The sequence below is a fragment of the Artibeus jamaicensis genome, unplaced genomic scaffold (assembly GCF_021234435.1).
Source record: "Artibeus jamaicensis isolate MK-2021 breed Jamaican fruit bat unplaced genomic scaffold, CSHL_Jam_final scaffold_916, whole genome shotgun sequence".
NCBI lineage: Eukaryota > Metazoa > Chordata > Mammalia > Chiroptera > Phyllostomidae > Artibeus > Artibeus jamaicensis.
In genome coordinates, this window is record NW_026522059.1 from 18,749,119 (window position 1) to 18,772,255 (window position 23,137).

The 23,137-nt window shown below is 33.4% G+C and overlaps 1 protein-coding gene across 3 annotated transcripts in view; it reads left to right on the forward strand.

The window, feature by feature from the left end:
* CSMD3 (CUB and Sushi multiple domains 3) overlaps window positions 1–23,137 on the forward strand; it is a 921,636-nt gene that overhangs the window by 756,331 nt on the left and 142,168 nt on the right. For 2 of the 3 annotated variants that reach the window (XM_053661036.1, XM_053661038.1), the window contains 4 exons: window positions 9,343–9,456; window positions 9,965–10,060; window positions 11,606–11,809; window positions 22,759–22,883. In XM_053661036.1, the coding sequence (XP_053517011.1) occupies window positions 9,343–9,456; window positions 9,965–10,060; window positions 11,606–11,809; window positions 22,759–22,883 (539 nt within the window). The remainder of the gene's footprint in view (window positions 1–9,342; window positions 9,457–9,964; window positions 10,061–11,605; window positions 11,810–22,758; window positions 22,884–23,137) is intronic. The other variant, XM_053661039.1, reaches the window with a different exon arrangement.

Below are 23,137 nucleotides of genomic sequence, written 5' to 3' on the forward strand. Positions count from 1 at the left end.
TACCTTTTGGAGGAAGAAACATATGGAAATGCACTCACAAAATGGCTTTAAATGATAGAAAGACATTGTTAGTTCTCTAAGATATGGTAATTACATTGTGCTTCTGTTTTAAGTCCTTATCTGTTTCACATAAATACTGAAGCATTCGTGGGGAAAGAGAGGACATTGGGAGTGGCTTATAGCACTGCCAGGTTGGGGGTACAGGGCAGAAGCAAACAAAACACAACACAGGACGGGCAGATGTCGCTAACATCTGAAACTGGATGATGGGTTCAGGGATGTTCATTTCACTATTCTTTCGATTATGTACATATTCGGAAATTTCCATAATTAGAAAATATCTCACAAATTTATTTTATTGTCCATGTGAGAAATTTTTCCTAACCTAAACCTGTCTGGTCTAGTTGGTATTTAGAAGACATGTTCTACCAAATATGCAGAAAAACATCTTAGAGATGATTAAAGAAAAACACTCATCTAAATTGAAATTGAGTTTAAAAAAGCGTTAATGTAATATTCCAACACTTTAAACTTTCTACTTTGCTTTCCTCATTTAATTCTTCAGACATGCTATACAACTGCTTATTGTGTTTTTCTTGATTTCATTGCTTTTTAAACACCAAATTAATTTTGAGCTGTTGGAAAATGTTACAACTGCCAAATTGCAGATAAGCTGCTGGCTTGCAATTGAACAGATATCCAGTCCTGGAAAAAATTTTTAAAAATTTAAATATATTTGCTATATGAGGTGCTTCTTCTTTTTCTAAAATGTTTGTATGTTTAAAATATGTCAGATGGGCAATTTTGAAATTTGGCTAGTCAGGAAATGGTCACAATATACACAGAAAGTCAGCTTAAGGGAAACCTAAAATAAATATTATGGATTTAATCAGTAAGCCTGGTTTATGGATTGACAGAAGTATCACACCAAAAATTGCTAATAGGAAAATAAATTAGAACCCTATTTACTGTTAAGACTTCAGACAGGACTAGAGTTCTGGAGCCACTAAGTTATAAATAATTGGGTGTCATGGAGAAATATATATATATGTGTATATATATATATATATATATATGTATATATACTAAATATAATATGGAGTATTATATAAATATACTAAATACTAAATATTAAGTATGTAAATATACCAAATATGCAAATGCAAATATAATATATAAATACTAAATATATAATATATTTAATATTCCGTGTGTGTGTGTGTATGAACATTTTAGAAGCCCTGACCAGGTAGCTCAGTTGGTTAGAGCATCATCCCTATACACTCCAAGTTTGAGAGTTCAATCCCCAGTCAGGGCATATACTGGAACCAAGCATTGAATGCATAAATAAGTGGAATGCCAAATCGATGTTTCTCTTTCTCTTCCCCCTTCCCCTTGCTTTCTCTAAAAATCAATAAATTTTTAAGATAACATTTTATTTCCCGATTATTACAAAATAGCAATAATGAGGAATGGCTGTTTATCTGCAGAGCTAGAATAATTTCATTGTGCTCTGTGAGCTGCTAACCTAGCCCTTCTAGATTGTTGCTCTAGAGCAGGATTGATTCCCAAGGCCTAGGTTAGAGCCCAGTTTCTGCCGTGGAGGTTTTAATAGTCCCCTCTTACCCTTTGCAACAGCATAGATGGAACTGGAGAGCATTATGCTGAGTGAAATAAGCCACGCGGTGAAAGACAAATACTGTATGATCTCACCTTTAACAGGAATCTAAACAAGACAGACAAGCAAGCAAAATACAACCAAAGACACTGAAATACAGAACAGGCTGACAGGGACCAGAGGGGAGGGGGGAGGAAATTTTAGGAGAAAAGTGGAAGGATTCACAGGAACAAGTATAAAGGACACATGGGCAAAAACTAAGGTGGGAGGAAATGGGAGAGAGGTGGGGAGCCCTGCGGGGGGGGAGGGGGGTTGGGCTGGGATGGGAGTAAAAAACAAAAAACTGTACTTGTACAATAATTAAATAAGTAGAAAAAAATAGTCCCCTAGATAATTTAAATATGATTCACATGATTTACCTTAACTAAAATACTATATTAGTATAAAGCACCTCATTGTGAGTTAATAGTTACAATTATTATACTATAATAATAACCTTTGATATTTGAAATCTGATATGTAGAAATTATAAGCTTCCAAAATATTAATGATACTCTCAATTATTATTTTATCAATTAATGCAACTTCCCCCAAACTTTCCCACTAAATGACTTTTTAAAAAATAACAGTGCACTGATTTGATCTAGGTGATTTTTAAAATGCTGCCTTTTGGTGCTTTTGACAGTAAATTTTCATAATATTTAGCTTTTATTTGTTTATTTTTCATAAAAGAGAATTGCCAGTTGGATACCTTATCATTATTTTTAAATGAAAGAGGCTTTAAAGTCATGACATACCCACATAGTATGGTTCCACAGTACATCCTTGGAGCAGTTTGTACAATAAGTAGTCTCACATTCAGAGACTGCAGAGAACAAATAGTCGTGTTGATGTTACTAATTTGAAGAGGAAGCCTTTGGCACAGGTGGACATTTCTACAAAATGTCTTGAAATATTTACATGAAATGAAAGTGTGAGGCAAAATGCATATAAAGCTAGCCAAGCTTTTTGATTGTTTATGTCACCAACAGTCACTTTTTATGCTTCCATACGTAGTCAACTACAGTTCCAAACATGTCTTTGCCTTGAATATCTTTTATTTCTGTTGTTAGAAATGTGAGTGCACATGTGCATTTTCTTCTGCGCTGTGTTGGTCCACAAAAAGCAAGCTCAGCACAACAATTATGACTTAATTTTTTTTAGCATAGAGAACAACTAGCTGAGTGCCTAATATAATCAAAATGAACCTTTAAATGCTAAAGAATGTGTAGATTTTTCAAAAGCACTTACAGGAGTATTGAGAATAAATCCAAGATCAAATAGGAATTTGTATTTTCTAGTTCTTTTCCTGTCCGGACTCCCTTTGTGTGAAAATGTCTTTGTAATGGAGTTTTCCTTTGCAACAGAAGGAATTAGGATGAAGCAAGATACAGAAACTTCCTCTTATTCTCTTTGTCCATTTAGAAAGCTACTAATCACATTTTCACATTCCATCCAAAGGGAGCGGGTATAGAATCAAGTGGTTAGAGAAGTGCATAGCTTTTCTGAAATCCCAAGGAGCCTCGACTGTAACAGCTGGAATACTCTTCTTACCCAAATGGTTGTGTCATTTGTTCAAAAAATGCACATATGGAAAGCAGAGGATGAGAAAGGATATGCTGTTTAATAACAAAAGTCAATTAATTTTAGTCCATCGGTAAATTTTCAGAACAAATTATCTGCGAATAATGACAGCTGAGTAATTAGAAATAATAACTAATATTTATTACTATGTTTTAGGTATCATTCAAAGGGCTTTATAATGATCAGTTTAAGTAATATCTACCTCAATCCTACTAGGTTGAGTACATTTATAATCCCTAGTTTACAGATGAGGAAATTGAGGTATGGAAAGGTAAAGTAACTTTCCTGTGTATTGCATACTGGATTCAATCGTAAAGAATCTGATGCCAGAAACTGAATCCTTAATTGTTCATTAGGTAGTTTTATGAAATGCCCTAATGTCAGATCCATGAGTGGTAATTTGAAAGCATCAGTCTTTTTAAATCTTCTCAGCTAGACATGCTGACAGTCTTTAAACTGCTTTATTCATTCTGTTGTGGAGTGAAGAAAGGTCATTTTAGTATCATGGTACGTATGATAATGGATGAGTCTCCCCCAGTCTCATTAGCAGAACTACCACCGCCCAGAGAATCCTACTGCCGTTTCCCACTGAATGTGAACCCTTTTATGTCAAAGCAAGTTTCATGGACCTGAATTCTCCATAAGCTCTTAGACATTTTAATTTTACCTTAATTACCACCTTCCCAGAAGTTGTTAGATTATTTCCCTTGGTCGTGGCTCAGTCTGTCTGAGTTAGGATAGTCTGAATTACTTCCTTCTGAGAAAAAAACAAAATTTACAAAAACAACATTGAAACCTTTCTTTATTTGATTTTATATGAATTTATTTGAATTTTATTTGCTCAATTTTTATTTTTTATTCAATAACTCCAGTTCTGATCACTAAATAACAATAATCATGTCCATGCTTGTTTTATTATCTTATTTAAAGTTAATTAATAAATCAGTAAGCTTTTGTATAGTCTACTAGCTATTTATTTTGATGGAAAAAGAATTAACTTCCCAAAATTCCTGACTTGCTTAGGCAGTGGGTGGTGTAACTGAAGCACAGGTTTGGCTGCCTGTCACAACAAAAGCCAAACTCCTAAAGGAGGTGCTGGTGCTAAAGGAAAAACAAAGGAAAGAAAGGGAAAGTGCAGGTTGAGAGAGAGAGAGAGTGAGTTTACTGAGTCCTCTGTTCTGAGGGTTTTTATCCCCTCTCTAAAGGTGGGGATCATAGGGGAGGTCCCAAAGGAGGATCTCAACAGAGTATTCATCAGCTATCCAGGTATGTCCTTTCTGGATCATGGTCTGTACTGACTGGTTGGCACTAGGGAAGGGGTCATTAGTCACTGCTTCTGGTCCTGATGTTGGCCACTGCCTTGCCCTGCTTGGTTCTGTTGCTTTTCTGGGCCTGGAGCTGAAACACAACTGAGGCCTAGATGTTACCTCTGGTTTGACCACAGTTCTGTCTCTGTGGTCAACAGCCCTGAGGCTTTGTTCTTAAGATTATTTGATATGGTTCAGAACCTCATTTTCTTGAGGGCTTACTAGAGTGTTCATGCAAGGGCTATCTGAGGCTAGTTTCTAGCCTCCTTGTTCCTCCTGTGAGGGGGTCTCCCACATGACTGGCAACATGCTAAGAGACGGAAGGTGGGAGGGTCTCAACCACATGACCCTGGTAGACCAGAGATTTGCTAGAGAAGAAAAGGTCACCCTGGGGGTGATGTTCCACCCTACAGTTTTCTGTCACTAGGTATCCAGTGCTCCCCCACCCCATGACATTCCATACCTTCTCACGCCTGCCTAATTGCCTGCTGCAGACAGACACAGTACCTGGTCTCATCTGAGTTTAGTTGGTCATGGGGCAATCAAATGAACCAGGAGAAAATTTTAAGTTGGGGTAAACATCCTATCAATATGATCTAAATGAAAGGTTTCCTCTATTTAAATGATTTGATCAAAATTTTAAACGATTTTTTAAATTCTAAATTATAGATTTCTTAAAAATGCAACTGGACTTCCTCCAAATGTTGCCCATTAGAGGCTGGCTGAGGGCTTGCTTAGAAGAATGACTTAAATGATTAGCACAGCAGTGATGTGTGTGGAAAGACGGGCCCTGAGTGACCTGTTGTTGGTTTATAATTAATTCACTGATTTAATATATTTTTATAAGGAGAAAAGAAGGTATACTTCCACTTGAATAACTACAGATATAATTAATGGGGTCTAAGAGCAGGGACCCTCAATGTATTGGCTGTCTTTTTAACCCCAATCATTAACTCAGTTCCTGGTACATTATAAAAGAGAATCAACAAATAGTAGCTGAATTAATATACTGTATTCTAGAAGAAAACATTTGGTAAATAAGATGCTCAGAAGTAGTTAGAGGCATAATAATGGATTCTATGCATAGGCTTATTTATAGGGATATTTTACATCTTTCTTTCTTTCTTAGTAGACTTCCCTTCTCTTACCTTTTTACCTTGCTGTAATACATATAACATATAAAATTAGTTTTTTAAACAAAAGTGTTAACATTTTTAAGTATCTATTACACTTAAAGAAGAAAAATTTTCTTTAAAATGGTATTTCCCTTAAGAAACAGCTTAGTGTTGATACCCTACTCTAATAGCTTAAGAGCAAAGTACTTTCCATATCTACATGCAGAGTTCCAGAAGAATGGAAAGAAACTCACAGTTGACATGAATAGAATTCAGTACTTCTGTTGGAAACTAAGAAAAAGAAGGTAGACTGTTGCTGATAATTCCAGAAGGTGTATTCAGCCCAGGCTGTGGGAGTTAATCATAGTCCTAGAAACAGAAGAGTGGTCTAGCCATTAAGTTAAAGTATCAGCATCTAGACTAGTGTTAAAAATGTTTGTTTATGTTTATGTTTATTTTTTTTTGTTTTAAAGAGGAAATGATCATGGCTCCCATACAAATAGAAAATAAACATGTATAAAATTCTCCATGTAAGTCATGAATTGATGAGGGAATCAATTAGATGTTACAATGGTTTGAAAGAGAATTTGAATAATCAAAGATGGTGGGTGGATGAATGAAATGAATTTACAAATGAATGCAAAACTGGTCTGTCCATTAGATGATAATCCATTGCTTGTACCACAGCCACCATAAACACAGGCGTCACAGAAGCATGTACTAGACAACATATTGCTTACAAAAAACAGCATCCAGTTATTTTTTGGTCCACCTGAAAGTCTATCACAATTTTTCCTACTTACAGTCTAAAACATGCAAAGGGTACAGTTGGTCATTCAAAATGTTTTATAAACAGAAGGCCTGCTGCTATCTGAACATAAGAAAAATAAGTAAATTAAGACATTTGCAGATAGAATGGTGAAGCAGATTCAAGTGTACCATTTAATTCTTGAGATTTCTGGGTAAGATGGGAGTATTTGATTTAGGATTGTAATGTATTAGTTAAGTAAGAAAATAGTTAACCTGATGTTTAAAAAATTAGATCTAGTATGCAAGTGTTGTTGATTTTTCATACTACAAAAAACATTAAAAGTGTATTTAATTTTACCTTGGATATAATGATTCAGTATCCTCTCAGAATAACTTCTTTTTCTAATGAAAGCTATTTTTAATTTAAAATTTCCATTGAACATAGGGAGATGGTTGAGGAGATGGGTTAAAAAATGAAGGGGAATATAACCAATAGTATTGTGATAAGTTTGCATGGTGACAGATGATTACCAGACTTAGTGGGGTAATCACATTGCAAGGTCTAAAAATATTAAAGCACTATATTCTACACCTGAAACTAATATAACTAATATAATAATGTATAACAACCAAATTTTTAAAAAAGAGAAGTTATAGTAAAACAAAAAAATGAATAATTAAATAAATTTTTCTTTAGCCATGCTAATGCAAAATTAAGTCACAGTTAAAGAAAAGTAGCTCAATAAGTAGCTCAATAACCTGCTTGCTCAATAAGGCAGGTTTCAACAATCCCCTTTTTAACCCCTGTGTTTCTTAATTCTCCCTAATCTCACTTCAGAATTACCACAATAAATTACAAGCACAAATTATTCTAAAGGGCATGCCCTATAGTTTTCTTTACTTAACATAATGCAAATAAATGATAGTAATATCTATCACTAGATCTATTGTTCAAAGTGATAGTCTAAATACCCAGTTTACAGGTGATACAAAAGTGTACTATCAGTTACAGAAATAACAATTGAGAATAAGAGGCCTACAGGCAAAACAAAACAAACAAAGAAACAAAAACAAGAGTGAAGTTTTTTTTTTTTTCTTAGAAAAATATCTTGGATCAGTGATACGTACTTTGGTTGTTTAGATGTTGTTTGTAAATGTAGCAGTTTATTTGGAAATTTGAGGTACTTAAGCATCAAGAGTAAAAGATGTTGAACATTCATTTTTTTTTCCCCTAGTAATTCACAAAAAGATATAGAGAAAGAATGTTACCTGTCAGGGGTCTGGTGGCCAAGCATACTGGATTTAGAGAAGTTAAGTCCTTGTGGTTAGTCCCTGCATATGGACAGACAGTGTCAAAGTCTGCATTGTGCTAGAACCTGTTAAAGACACATTTTAAAGCAGACCATCTAAATGCCAACCTGAACAAGCAGAAAAATAGAAAACAAAAACTTTCTTACTGGAGTATTTGGAGTATTTTTGAAATAGATTGGGACTTGGTAGATCAAAATATGGATCTTTTAAAAAGGTCTGAATTGAAAATGTTTTATATGTCTTGCAAACCATTAAAATAATTGACTACATTTATATGACTTGGTAGAAATATAAATTTGCTTTCATGACTTCTAAGGAATGTTTTAAGGAGGATTTTTTAAATGAAATTTACCACTTTAATGTTCAGAAATTGTTCAAAGCAGCAACCCTGTTCATCTTCTTTAATCCACAAAGATCTGGACTGAGGTTACCAGCTTATTTTAGCAGGCCAAAAAATAACTTTGTAATATAACTTTGTATACAGTATTCTTATATGCGTTCATATGCAAAACCCAGCATTTTTTTAATGAACTGGCCTGCCTTCATAGAACAACCAGGGGATGACCATACCCTCAGTATAAGGTGTAAAATGTGAAGAACACTCTATATATTGTAGATTATAATGAACTGTATAGCTTAATTATAATAATGTGATTTTGAATTTATAAAACTTACCTTTATTTTATGGTATTAAACTTTTAAAAAAAAGTCATGCCCCTTTTAATCCCACAACGTTTCTGCCTAAGTAATATTTTCAGGATCATTTTTATTATCCATTTCCTTTTTTTTTAACACAAAACAAGCTGATTTCTGTTTTGGAACAGGTTCTTTTAAGTTATAGTTTGGGTAGTTTCTGCACATAAAGTACATACATAATTTAAGGAAAAGTATGAAATGAAATAAAGAAGAGACATTTTTTTAAACCTCTTTAGGTAAGTACTTCAGATCTGTACTTACCATGAAAAAGCAATCACATCGTGAAATTTTATAATATCTCAATTGCTGAGGAATCATACATAGTATTTCCTTACTTTGGCAGATTAACAATAAATGTTTAGAAATTACTTTTAACTTAAAATATGAATTAAACGCTATACCTGAAAAATATCTTGCTGATAGTTTTCCAATGAAACCATTATTCCTAATGGGATAACATTTTAAAAGCAAGCTAAAATAAAGTTTCCCCAAGGTAAAACTCCATCTATCTCCCATAAGAGAGGAGAAAAAAATTAGAAAAAGAGAAGAGAGTCACAAAGTGATAAAAATTAAACTACCAATGGGAAAATCAAAAATAGTTATTATAAAGCATTGATCACCAACCTTATGATTTCCAATCTAGATTAAATGTTATAACCATTTCATTTATTTTTTTATGACTAGTCTTCTTAAAATTTTATTACTTTTAGGCCATGGTCATCACTTTTATGACCTGAAATACATACGTTAGGCACATCAACCAATTGGCTCCTATCCTTTTTTAAATATAGAAAAAAAAGATGACTATTATATTGTAATACTTTGTTCTCTCTCTCCTCCTCTTTCTATTTTTTGTTTTGTTTTTGTTTTTGTTTTTGGATGGTTGGTGATTTGTTTGCTTCTCCTGGTTCCTGTTGATCAGTGGTGTTTGGCCAGTTTGTATTTTTCCAGACATCACTCCACGATGTTGTTGAGGTGTATGATGGGCCAACTCAGCAATCTTCTCTGTTATCTTCCCTCTCAGGATCCCATTCAGGTATCCTTTCATAGAACTGCCATGCATCAGTTATTGATTAAAGACTGACTTTGATTGATATTGTAGTGAAAGTTGAGATTTGTGTCATCCATATTCAAGATAAAGTAAACTGAAAATAGAATTACGAGTTATTTTTTAAAAAGAATAGAAACAGAATTAATAGTGCATCAAACTTTTGAGAAAACAATAACCAACTATTTGCTGGGGTTGTAATCAAGTTAATATAATATTTAGTCACTTAGTCTTTGGTGTTTAATGTAATATAAAATATTTAAGGATTCTTTAAAGAATGAGGCAATGTGTATAAAAATGTACTTAAAGCCTGCCAGTAAAAAGCTTACAATTAAAGCTGAACCCGGGGAAAATATATTGTCAGCGACAGGATATACTAAAGTAATTTGATAGAACATAGATTCATATTTTCAAATGACAGTGTAAATGAATATAATTTGTTAGGTTTACTGAATGAAATTATTTATGATATCTTAGTGTTTGTTTTGTTGAGTAGGAGAATCACTTCCACTGAGTTCAGGTAATCAGATCACAATTCGATTTACTTCAGTTGGACCAATAACAGCTAAGGGATTTCACTTTGTTTACCAAGGTAAGTGACCCAGTAGCCTAGTAACACACTAAGGAATGATTTTAGTTTCCATGCTGTGTTCAGAATTATTGAATGATCCGATCCTCATAATCATATAAGAGGGATACACGTTGTGTTTTTCTTTGAACAGTTTTGCCCTGTTCCTTCCCCATCACTACAGCACTATGACCTTGAACAAAGTCAAAAAATACCTATTACTTCATCATCATTCTCAACTGTATGATTTCCTTTTCTTCTAACATTTTGTTCTCAGAAGTTATTTTTTTCTGACAATTCTTCACATTCTGCATATTCTATTTTCCTTATAGTTTTGAACTCTAAATTGAATTGTACAAAATATTGTGCTGATGTACTTAGATATGCCAAGGAAACATTACTCCATTCTAAAATTTTAGTTTCTCATTATCTCAGGAGAATTCAAATTTTTTCATGGCTATTAAATATTGTTGTGCAATTAAACATAGGTTCACACCATTTTTCTCACCTTTTACAGATAATTGTCCACATTATCATTCAACTAAATTAATCTATCATTTGAAATATTTTGTTTTAGTTATATATGATCATGTAGTATTCTCAAATGTATCTTAATATTTCTAATAAATTTATAATTATTTGTGATTTGCTATTAAGCCCTTTAATTTTATTTATAATATTGATTATAATATAGTTTCATTTTTAATAGTATTCCCTCTATTAAACAATGTGGGGTATTATAAACTTTAAAAGGCACTATTAAAATTGAATTACTTTTACTCAAGTCAGATAATAGGAATCAATCTATTTGGAATTTATCATATCATTTTGGGGGGCATTGTCAAACACTTAGATCCCATCTTTATGTATTTTAAAAAGAAAAAACATCCTGTTATCATTCTTTTTTACTAAGCCAAAAAAGAGTCATAATTAAAGGATATAAAAATAATTCTAAAAGCAATCTCAAATTTAATATTGTATAATTATTATTACTAGATAAAGTCCTATTGTTGTTAATCTGTTTGACTTCTGCTAAGCTTGAATATAGTTCTAGTCTTCATCAATAACAACCATGTCTTGAACAACTAAGTGTGTAAACATCTTTGAAATTTGTAAAGTGTTGTGTTTGCTTTTTCAAATCTATGTTTTTAAGGAGCAACTACTGACAAAATTGTGACATTACCTCATGTAATCTGAGACATATTATTTGAACTCAGTATCCCAGTTTTAAAAAAAGAACATATATTCAGTCATCATCCCATAAATTGACTTATATAATTCAAATTACTTTGTTATATTAATAAAAGTTTTGTAAAACAAAAAAATTTTTAAATGATGTTTAAAGGATCAAAGCAAAATGTTTTTAACATAAAAAATCTTGATGCCAATATTCATTTTAACTGTATTTATTCTGTATTACTTTTAAACTTCTAGAAATGTATTTAAATTTTTAATTGAAATTTTGATAAAAGGTGAAGATTTCTTTGAAATCTTTTTAAATAGTTACATTTGAAAACCTGTATTTGTCTATCAAATGTGAAGTTAAAATCGAGGTTTATTTGTATGCAGCTGTTCCTAGAACAAGTTCCACACAGTGCAGTTCTGTGCCTGAGCCAAGATTTGGAAGAAGGATTGGCAATGAATTTGCAGTCGGTTCATTGGTTCTTTTTGAATGCAGTCCAGGATATATTCTCCATGGATCCATTGCAATTAGGTGTGATACAGTGCCCAATTCTTTGGCCCAATGGAATGATTCCTTACCTACCTGTATTGGTGAGTATGTAAATGTATATACTTTGTGATTGTACAGACTTTATATCAAATCAGTCATCTTGCTTACTTTGGTGTTTCTATTTCAGATTTAATAGTTATATATTAATTTTAATTACTTTATTAGTTATACTATACTTAAATATATAAATTAGTGTGAATATTGATGCAATGAGGCATACTACAATCAATGAAAAATATTTCGTGTTAAATTAGCTGGAAAGTTTCCTCACTTATTTACTTATATAGATAAAAATATACAACATATTTCTAATAACAGAATTTGCTACCAATAAGGGATTGAAATCAACATCATTTTTATTTAAAAAAATTTATGTGAAGATTTCTATGCCAATATGTAAAGAACTTGCATATCTTTTAAAGATCATAGAAATTGATGTTTTTGAACATATTTTACTTTGGCATCAGAAGAATTAGAAAATATGCATTAGTGAATAAATATATTTGTCTGTTAGTTATAAATATGTATGAAAACATAAAATTAGAGATTTTAATGGTCTTTTACAAATATAAATGGTAACATTTTTTAATACATAGGATGCACAGGCTTAGCCAGGAATCTCATTGTTTTAAACTTTATTTTTCAATACTGTATCCAATTTAAATTGGTAAATAGAATACACACCAAGTGATGGGCCCTTTGCATGCTAAGTTACATGAAACAGACAAATATTTTATAAACAATAAAACATAGTTTAGAATTGTATAGTATTCCAGAATTATTACAGTGGCACTTGGTTCTATAAATATGGAAGATGTAGAAGGTTGGGAAGTCACTTTCATCTCTGTCTCCAGAGCATATCTTCAAGTTATTTATTTTTTAATTACATGCTATTAAATTAAAAGAAGAGTGGTAAGACTTCAAGCTAAGAAATACTTCTACTGCATTGAATTTCTTCTCATTAAAGTTTTATTGGTATGTAATTTTGAAAATAAAAGAAAAAATTTGAAATAACAAAAGATAAGCAAAATTTTGTTTTTATTTTAATAATCTCAGTTTTTACTTTTTTATCGATGAAAACGTGAATGTACATATGTACACATATAACATACATAGGGTAATTCATAAATTTTATTTTAATGACACTTTTGCAACACCTAAAAAGCACTAACATGTGTCAGTAGTTTTTGTTCTTAAGTCTTAAAACACATTTTACCAATATTTTACACAGATTTAACATATTAGCTCACAGTTGATTAAAATAAAATATATTTTTAATTGTGAAATAATGTGGAAGGTATACTAGTTTCTGCTGAGGAAAGTGTAAAATCTGTTGATATGCATTCATAGGACATGCAATTTGCATAGAACATATCTGGTCTTAATAGAATACACATATATTTTTATCATTCAAGTCAGAATATCACAAATAACTTTGCTGAGACAATGGTATAAACCAAGGATGGTCACTTGATCTTTCCATGCCCCACAGCTGACTTATGCAGCATATTACACAGGGCGTTATTGTTACAGCAGATATTTTAGTTCTGACCACTACACTGAATGGGATATGAATTATTCCCTTATTATTTGTTCCTTGGTTGTAAACCACCTAAAAAAATAATTTAAAACCCTGAAGGCTGTAAATGACTGTTCAGCTGTCTCATTTGTCAGCTAAATAACCACAGTCTCTGATATGGTTATCATTTCTTAATGCTTTCTATTTTCCAAGTTCCATACTGAATAATTTAAATACAGATTGAATCCCCACACGAAACCTGTGACGTTAACTCTCAGAATTTACACAAATAAACGGAATCTTAGAGAGGGAAACAGTTCTTCTGAGAGTGACAGAAGATAAAGCAGCCGCGAAGTAGTAGGGGAAGGAGGTTTTCCAACTCTGACTTCAGTGATAACAGACGGCTTCTCTTTATGACTTGACTTAGAATTAGCTTTTTTTTTCTAATTAGAATCATACACATTTTTATAATGTGGAATTTCTTAGCCTATTAAAATACACTTTTTGCAAGCAATAAGTAAAAGAGAGTAAATCATTTGGACCTGATGGCCCTCCTATTTTGTACTAGCATGGAGCTACCATAATGGAACAAACTTCTTCCCATACTTTTATACCCTCATAGAAAGACAAGAGAGATTATGTTCCTCCTTCTGAGCCCCAATATATATTGACTGCATACTCTTATAAAGTAATAATAAAAATCCTAACCTAAGAAACCATGAGCTGAGAGAAATGTTTCTGTTTTTGTGACAAAATTAATCATGTAATATGCATAAATAGATATCACAGTGCTTTAAATCAGTTTAATAATTGAGGACAGATGCATAATAACAATAAATCTCTTCAGCTCACAATGGATTTTAAAGTATTTATCTGTATACATCAGGAATCAATCATTATTTCTCCTCATGGTTATTTACATAATTTTTGTCACTTTATTTATTTAGGTATTGATAGAAAATATCAAAATAATATAATAGAAGGTAACTAGATAAGTAGTTATTTTCACTTAGTTTCCTAATGTCCTAATTACTGGAGTAAATTTTAAAGAATTATGTAAAACTGAATAAAATCTCAACAGCTGGGAACTGTAGTAGGGTCTCAGCATAAGGGTGAGTTAAGTCTTGGGTAATAATCTGGCTTTTTATGGTAACTGAAGGGCACTGAGTTACTATATGATTCTGGAAAATTTACATAATCTCCTATTTTCTATCCTTATATTGATAAAACAGGAAAATAAGAGAACTTTCTCTTAGATTTATTGTGGCTACTAAATGATTTAAAGTCTTGGCATAGTTCTTGGAACCAAGTATGTACCTTAAAATTAGGTTTTTCATGTTGCCAAATCCTCCAACATAGAATCAGAAGATTCTAAAAGTATTGGATCTAGAATATAAATTTTTTTTTAAAGTTTATTTATTTATCTTTAGAGGGGAAGGGAAGGAGAGAGGGAGAGAAACATCAATGTATGGTTGCCTTTCGTGTGTCCCCTGCTGGGAACTGGCCTGCAGGGAACCTGCCTGCAACCCTGGCATGTGCCCTGACTGGGAATCGAACCGCGATTGTCTGGTTCGCAGGCCCGCGCTCAATCCACTGAGCTACACCAGCCAGGGCTAGAATATAAAATTTATATGCAATGCTGATAAAGAATTTGATATTATTGATTTTTATTTACTAATAGTTTGATTTCATAATACTTCAAAGTTATATGTGAAATTTATCTTCCACAGATGATTTTGAATCTAAGTAAGAGCTTAAGCATGATCTCTCTTCATTCTTTCAATTCTAATAATTTAGGGTTTCTTGAATTTGCTATTTTCCTTTGCACTTAAAATTTTTAAGGAAGCCTTTGGAGAAATATCATGACAATTTTGTTTAGAGTTATAGTAATTATTTGTTAGACTATGCTATTACAGACAAAGAAATTTCTTTCCATCAGTTAGCGCATTTAAGGACAAATAAAGAGCAGAGATTTAAAACTATAGGCATGTAATCATATGATGTGTTTTCATTGTTTGCAAGGGTATAAAATTAAAATAAAGGTAACATTAAAATAACAATCACTACAATTCTAATTGTCCTTTAAAATATATATATATATATATATATATATTTAACTAAGGTTTGGACTCCATGATTTTTCTGACCCTGAAAAAATCAAACATCATTTTATCAAAAGAACTTTCTTTTGTCCACAAGGTATGCTGATTAGATGGGGTTAGAAAGAGGAAGGATATAAAGAGGGGAAATGAGCTGATGCTAAAGAAAAGGGGAAAAATAATATTTTAGAAAGAGGAAAGGAAAATGAGAGTAAAAGAATATTTGGGGAGACGAAGGTTAGAGAATAAAAAATCTAAACTCTAAACATAAACCATTTTTAAAGTAGAAAAAACTTCTACATGATTATTATAAAGCTTTTTTTGTGTGTCAAATGTGTCAGCTTTTTAATCCCAGTATTTTTGCTATCAGAAGTGAAATTCCATGCAAGTAAAAGGAAGGTCATAGCACCAATAATGGGTTCATCTCTGCAAGGACGGGTGCTCCTGCCAGTCAGGAAAGACTGTGCAAGTCCATGGCTAATATTCCTATTCAGGAGTCAATGCTAAGGTATACTGCCCTCACCCTGCAGGGATTCAGCCACAGTTTCTACTTTAAAGGCTAAACACAACATTCTCAGGAGCCATTATGATCTCTCTGTCAAAAACCCTTCTCTTTGAAGGTCCCCAGACTTTTTCAGAAATGTGTCACTACATCTAAGGAGAGTTTTCTCACACACAACAGACCATCTTCTGGGGTTTTTTAATATTTTATTTATTTTTAGAGAGAGGGGAAGGGGAGGAGAAAGAGTGGGAGAGAAACATCAGTGTGTGGTTGCCTCTCATGTGTTCCCTTTTTGGGACCTGACCTGCAACCCAGGCATGTGCCCTGACTGGGAATTGAACCAGCGACCCTCTGCTTCACAGGCCCATGCTCAATCCACTGAGCTACACCAGCCAGGGCCCATCTTCTGTTTTGCACCAGTCTGAAAGTACGTACCTAGAGATAGAAATTATATCAGTGACTTCTGTTTCCTGCCAAGATCACATGAAAAAGGATTTATTACTTAACACCATTTAAAAATATTGTTCACTCTATAAAAATAGGTATAAATCCAGAATATCGAATATATAGCAGAAGGACATATGGGATCTTTATGCAGCAAGAAGTAGAAAGGTGACGATTCTAAATGACAGCTGGATAATGGCTCAGCTTAGGTTTCACCATTTGGTCCAACTGCTCATCTTTACAGAAATGAAAACATATTTTGCAGTTCTATTTTTTAACTATAAATATTTTTAGCTTCAAATGCTCTGAATAAAAAAAAAAGCATTGTCTTAAAATATTTTTAAAAAACAGGCTATCTTAAAGATTCAAATATGAGTTGAGTGCAGAGTTATCTTAAATTAATATGAAAGCATTACAGTCAATTTTTGTCCATTTTTAGTATCTGTTAATAGATGGCACATTGACTTTCTCAAGGCATTTGACCTTTGTATTGCTTTTCTTTGGTACATGCATCCTTAAGGTTTCTTTTGGGTTCACTGCCTCACTTCACTCAGGTCTTCACCCGTTTATTCTCCTTGGGCATCCTATCTAAAATAATTTTCTGCATCCATCTTCCATTTGTTCTCTGTATTCTTACTCTGCTTTTTAAAAATTTTTATAGCAACTCTACCCCATATTATGTAGTTTTAAAATATGTCTTAATCTCTCTTGACCACTTCTCTTCTGATAATATATTGTTTTTCTGCTGACCTTAAAGAGGATCTGGCACATAGTAAGTGCTTAGTAAACACTTGTTTAATGATCGGATTTTAGCAAAGAACTGTCATTTCCTGAATTTTTGTAGAAGTTGAACAACTGACCAACTTTTTTTAAGTCCAGGATCCATGCATTTTTAATTCCAGACTTTCAGCACGTGGTGATGTTCTTGCTCACTTTGCTTGCTTAGACCTTTACAACTCATCTGGAATCAAGTTTGAAACTGCTCAGAATTCCTAAGGAGAATACATAGCTAGAACACAGACAATAGATTTGTATGTGACATGGGTATTTTTATTCTGAGAGACAACAAATTCTCTAATTATACTTTGTAGTTTAGACGTAATCTTTGACTATTTATTGTCAGAATTTTATACACAATGATGGTATTTTCTGTGCATTTACTGTTAAATGAATGCTCAGTTAACAGCTTAAGCCAAGTGAAAATCCAATTTAAATGAAAAGAAAACAGCTTTGCACATTCCTAATCATCTCCATCTCAACTGTATTGTTTCAGTTTCACAGTTCTTATTATACTGCTATCAACACTTCCATTTCTTTTTCTGTCATAGTAAAACACAATAAAATGTTCTGTAATTCTGCATAAACGGACATACTGGAATTAAATTGTTGACTTGATAGCAGCCCCATTAGACATGACAGGCAAGCTGTGCGTTGAGTAAAAATGGTCAGATACCAAGTTAAGGGATGTGCAATGTAAATACCAGCATGTAAACAAAATTTAATGATTTTATACAAATCTGGCTTATCAAGCCATTCTTAGGTAAATTATAATAACGTACAGTGGTTGTTTTTAAAAACATTGATATTGGAATAAATATAAAACTGAAAAATATGCTAAAGACTGAGCTTTCTTCTTAGAAATTCAACGTTGTTCTACTTCAGATTTCTTAAAATTTTTAGTCTCTTAAAACCTCCAGTGTTACTCCCTCTGAGACGCTGGGATGCGAACAGCCCCTGCAGCCACTGAGAGCGCTCCCCATGTATGGCCTGAGGCGGAAGTGCTTGTGGTGCCTGGAGGTCTCTTTTGAAAAGTCCCTGAACCCGCCACTTACTAGCCTTAGGCAAAGAGCCTTTAATCAGCTGCTTATTCCATCTCCCCTTCTGGGTTTGCTTTTTCAAAGTTCTTCAGAGACTCAGAAAGAACTATTTTATTTGTATTGGCTCCATGGCAACACCTGTCTGTATCATCTTTCCTTGTAGTGGGAAAGAAATAGATGAAGAAATATATACAGGTCCGGAACCTTCATTCATTCATTCAATTCATTCATTCACCCATCTACTCATCCATGAAAAAGTTGTTAGATATAATAATAAATAGCAATTATTAGTGTTTGTATAAAGCACACTATTAAGCATTATCTCAATTAGTATTGACACCAATATCAAAGTAGATAAGATTATGATTTCTCTTAGTAAAAGAGATAGTAATCTGTTAGTAAAAAAAGATAGTAAAAGCAGAATTAGGTTTTAGTAATTCTAAAGTTACTAAAGAAAAAGGCAGAATTAGGGTTTGAACCCAGGCTGCTTGATTCTAAAGCCTGTTCTCTTAATGTACACACATGTTATACAGTATAATACTGATCAAAAGGGAAATGGGTCACATAGCCTTTTTCAGATAGAAAACAAATGTTGGGTTAAGTAATAGGCATGTGCAGTCAAACTTTGTAAAACATATATGTGGTCAGATTTGGGAACATTTGTTATGGTGCATTTAGTTGGTAAACTATAAAATGATTGAAATGGGATTTTAAACAATATGGCTTGTTAGGAAAACACTGGAATAAAGGAATGATGTGGGGTTGGTAAACAGTTAACTTATAACCACAAGATGTACTGGGATGCACAACCAGTCATTAACATCCTATTCCACAAACCTTTACTGAATGCTTACTGAGGGTCAGGCACTGGCAACAAAGTTCTGAGTAAGGAGATCCCTGACTTATGCAGTTGGTATTTGAGTGGGAATAGAACCCATCACCGAATATATTCTCATCTTCCAGGCAGTAGTGAGGACTATGGAGAAAAATAAGCTGGGGCTGGAGATTGGAAAAAGACATCCAGAACATGCTGCTATTTTATACTTAAATGAAACAAAAAGGAGGTTACATAAGAGTCTGGGAGTGAGCAAGTTGTGGACTGTGGGGGAGGGCTTGGCATGTTCAGCCTCAGAGAGAACCCGGAACAAGAGTGAGTGATAGTGAGACCAACAGGAAAAACATTTGGAAAGGCAGAAGCAAAGCTAAGTCATACGGAGCCTTAAAGACTGTGCGGACTGTGAATTTTTTCTAACTAGCATGGGAATTTATTGAGCTGGTTGGTGATGTGATTTTAGTTTCTAAAAAAATAATAACAATGGCTAGTGTCAGCAGGGGTGGAATAGAAGCATTAAGACTGATTAGAAGCCTGTCGCAGTAGTGAAGAGGGAAAGTGATGGTGATTAAATAGGAAGGTCAAGGTCAGTGATGAGAATTTGTAACCTTTGAGATATATTTTGAAGATAGAGCTGACAGGTTTACTGATAGATTGAATATAAATGTAAATGTAAACTTGAATGTAAGAAAGAGAAATTGAGTTCTATATTTTTGGCCTAAGAAACTGGATGAAAAGTGGTAATATTTACTGAGATGGGGAATAGTGTGGAGAGGAGAGTATTTCAAAAGTATTGTTTTAGACATATTAATTTTGAGATATTTACTAGACATATTATTGCAAAGTTCTGGCTAAAGATAGTTCTGGCAGAAGTCATGGCTAAAGATAACCATTTAGTAGTTGTAATATAGAGATGACATGGAAACGGATGCCATCTGTGAGGGCTGGTGGTTAGAAAAAGCAGAGAAGGCAGTGTAGGATCAAGTCACCGAGTATTAAAGGATCAGAAAGGACACAATGAGCTAAACAAAGAAACCAAAGAAAGTGACTGTAACCAGTAGCATAGGAGAAAGCAGGAGAGTGTGCTTCTGGCTGACTAAGCAAAGAAAAACTAATGTGGATGGAGCACTGGGCAGCAGGAGGTACTGTGTTTTGCTGTGTACAGTGTGCTCCCATATATAATGCATGCCCATGTTTTTGACCCAACCTTTCAAGGAAAAAAAATCTTTCAATTTTTAAATTCAAATTTTATTTATTTATATTTGGAAACAAACCTGGTTATCATATTCTAGAGTGTTATTTTGCATATGGATACCATTATTGCTCTGTAGAGTTATACTTTTAATGCAGAAGAAAAATAAAATAATTAAAAACATTTATATAGGTACAGAATTAGTACTGCCCCTATATAATGCATATCCTTATTTTATCCTCCAAAATTTGTGCACAAAGTGTACATTATACATGGCAAAATATGGTAGGTAATTATTCATAGATTAAGTAAAATAAAAAATACTATTTGACCACCACTTCACAACAAGAACATTCTGGTGACTTTGACATTGTCTCAATAGAGTGGAAAAGACAGAGACCTGTGAAATGAGTGGAGGAGAGAATAGAAAAAGTGAGCCAGAGGGGGTAGCTGGGACAGGAAACCCTAGAATGTGGAGGGTAAAGGAGCTACTATTTTGGTACCACAGTGGACAGAGTTTGAGACCAAAAAAAATTGATTACTTCATCTTCCCAGGTTTCAGTCTACTGGAAGAGACTAACATAAAGAATATGAAAACATGGTATGAGCTAAACTCTGAAAGAAGAAAGCACTTGATGAACTATGCGAAACTATAGGGCATTTAACACACAATGGAGTCAGCGAAGGATTAGAGAGGTAACCATGACATTGAACGTCCACAGAGGGTAGGCCAGGTGGGAGAGGACTGTCAAATCACAGCATTAAAAGGTTATATTAGTTTCGTAGGCTGAATGGAGATGGGGAATTTAGATAGTGAACTATTGGGAAATTATGGGTGCATAGAAGCCTGGAGTTGTAGTTGAAGGTTAATTAATTAACTATATTTATCTGTAGAATTAAGGCAGTGGGGAGATTTCTTAAGAACTTTCAGCAGTGAAGCAACACAATCACATTTTCTTTTTAAAAAGGCCATTTTAACACTAATATGGATACGATATTACATGGAAAATATACCAGTCACAAGGAAGACCACCGAGGCGATTAAAATAGTAACCTGGAAAAAAAGGGAGTGAAGAAGGAAAGTGACAGTGGAAGTGGAGAGCAAGGGCATTTGTGAAGGATTTCCTTTCGGCTCAGGCTCAGCACGTCATCAATCACTTCTTTTTCTCCTATATTTTGGGTGAATCTGTTTTTATAGTACTTTCTCCACTCTTGGCATGTATTCTTAAATCATACAAAACTCTTGGTTTTCTTTTTAAAGGAGCTAAATTCTCTCCAACCAATTTAACCTAAATTTGTGTTTAACTCAGTAATATATTTTATGAGAAAACATGACAAAATTTCTGTAAAAAATCATATTTTCACACTATTAAAAACATTTGAGCACTCCAGATCTTGGCATTTGGCTTTGAAAGTGGCACAAAACTGTATTATTAGCTTTTTAAAAAAACATTATGAAAGATCTATTTAGATATTTTAGCATTATAGCCAGGCTAGAACAAATGCCCAAGGATAACAGTGTCATTGGTAACTAAATAATAAGAGTTGCAAAAGGAAATATGATTTATTGACTTTTTTCTGTTTTTGAAGTAATGAGCTAGCTTCTTCATATGTGTTATCATGTGATATTTTCCACAGAAGCCCTTTGGAAATGATTGCATTACCATTTCACAGACAAGGTATCTGAGTCTCAGAGAGTTTAAGGAATATGTCTGACATCTCGCAATATTTAAAATTGTAAATTAGGTCATGTGCAAACCAAGGTGATACTATGAGAATTTTACTTCAAGATTAGGACTTCTGAGAGGCAACTTTTTGACTTTACAGCAGGCCCAGGTACACATAATATTGTTCTGGTAATAAGCAGGCTGATGCCCTCCTAGGTATCTTCCTTCCCCCAAAGAACACAGAATTTGGAACCCAACTACCAGGACCCAAATCCTAGCGCCTTCTTTTACTAGCTACATGATGTTGCACAGGCTATTTAATTTCTTTGTGCCTTCATTGCCCCAGCTGTAAAATGGGGAATATGCTTGTTCATATCTTCACTGAATTGGTCAAACTGTCATAAGTTAAAATATGTGAAGTGCTCATAAGAGCACCTGGCAAAGAGTAAGCTCAGATAAATGTTATGATTATAGCATAATTCTTATCATCACTATCATTGCTCCTCAAAGGATGTTGTTATTCCTCACATAATGCATAAAAGGAAAGGTAACAAATAAAGAACACTTTTTCAAAAAAACTGTATTTAGAAATTTTTCATGTGAATCTGTGGATGAACTGTTTAGCATTATGCAAAGAATGACATGCTATCATTAAGTTAATTATAGTATGATTTTAGATATGGAATTGTAAGGCTATCCATTAATGTATCTAATTAATTTTTAACATTTCTGTGGTATACGAAGACATTTTTTTTATTTTTCTTATGGATTTAAACATGGTGATTTTTTAAAAAGCGTGATTTGGTTGTATTTGGAAGTCTAGTAGTATCTGCCCAACACATTAGCTCTCACCTTTTGTCCTATTTGGGGTTTTTTGCATTAGAATTAACCTCCTCTCTCGGACTGCTTTACTTTTAGTGCCCTGCGGTGGAATTTTAACTAAGCGTAAAGGAACGATTTTGTCTCCCGGGTACCCTGAGCCTTATGACAACAATCTGAATTGTGTGTGGAAGATCACAGTGCCAGAGGGAGCTGGCATTCAAGTAAGGATATTGAAATTTTACTTCTTTTCATTGTGTGTGTGAAAGTAATCTTTTCAGAGAGAACAGAATGTACCTTATTGCCAAAGGTATATAGCCTTTTGACTGACATGGTTGAACTTCATAGAAAGCTACTTATTATTAATTTTTTCACCTGCAAGTAACAAAATGACAATTCTAAATGGCATAAGAAGTAGGAAAAATGTGTTGCTCCACTTATAACATTGAGTCTTGGGGTAAGATGATTCAAGGGTTGT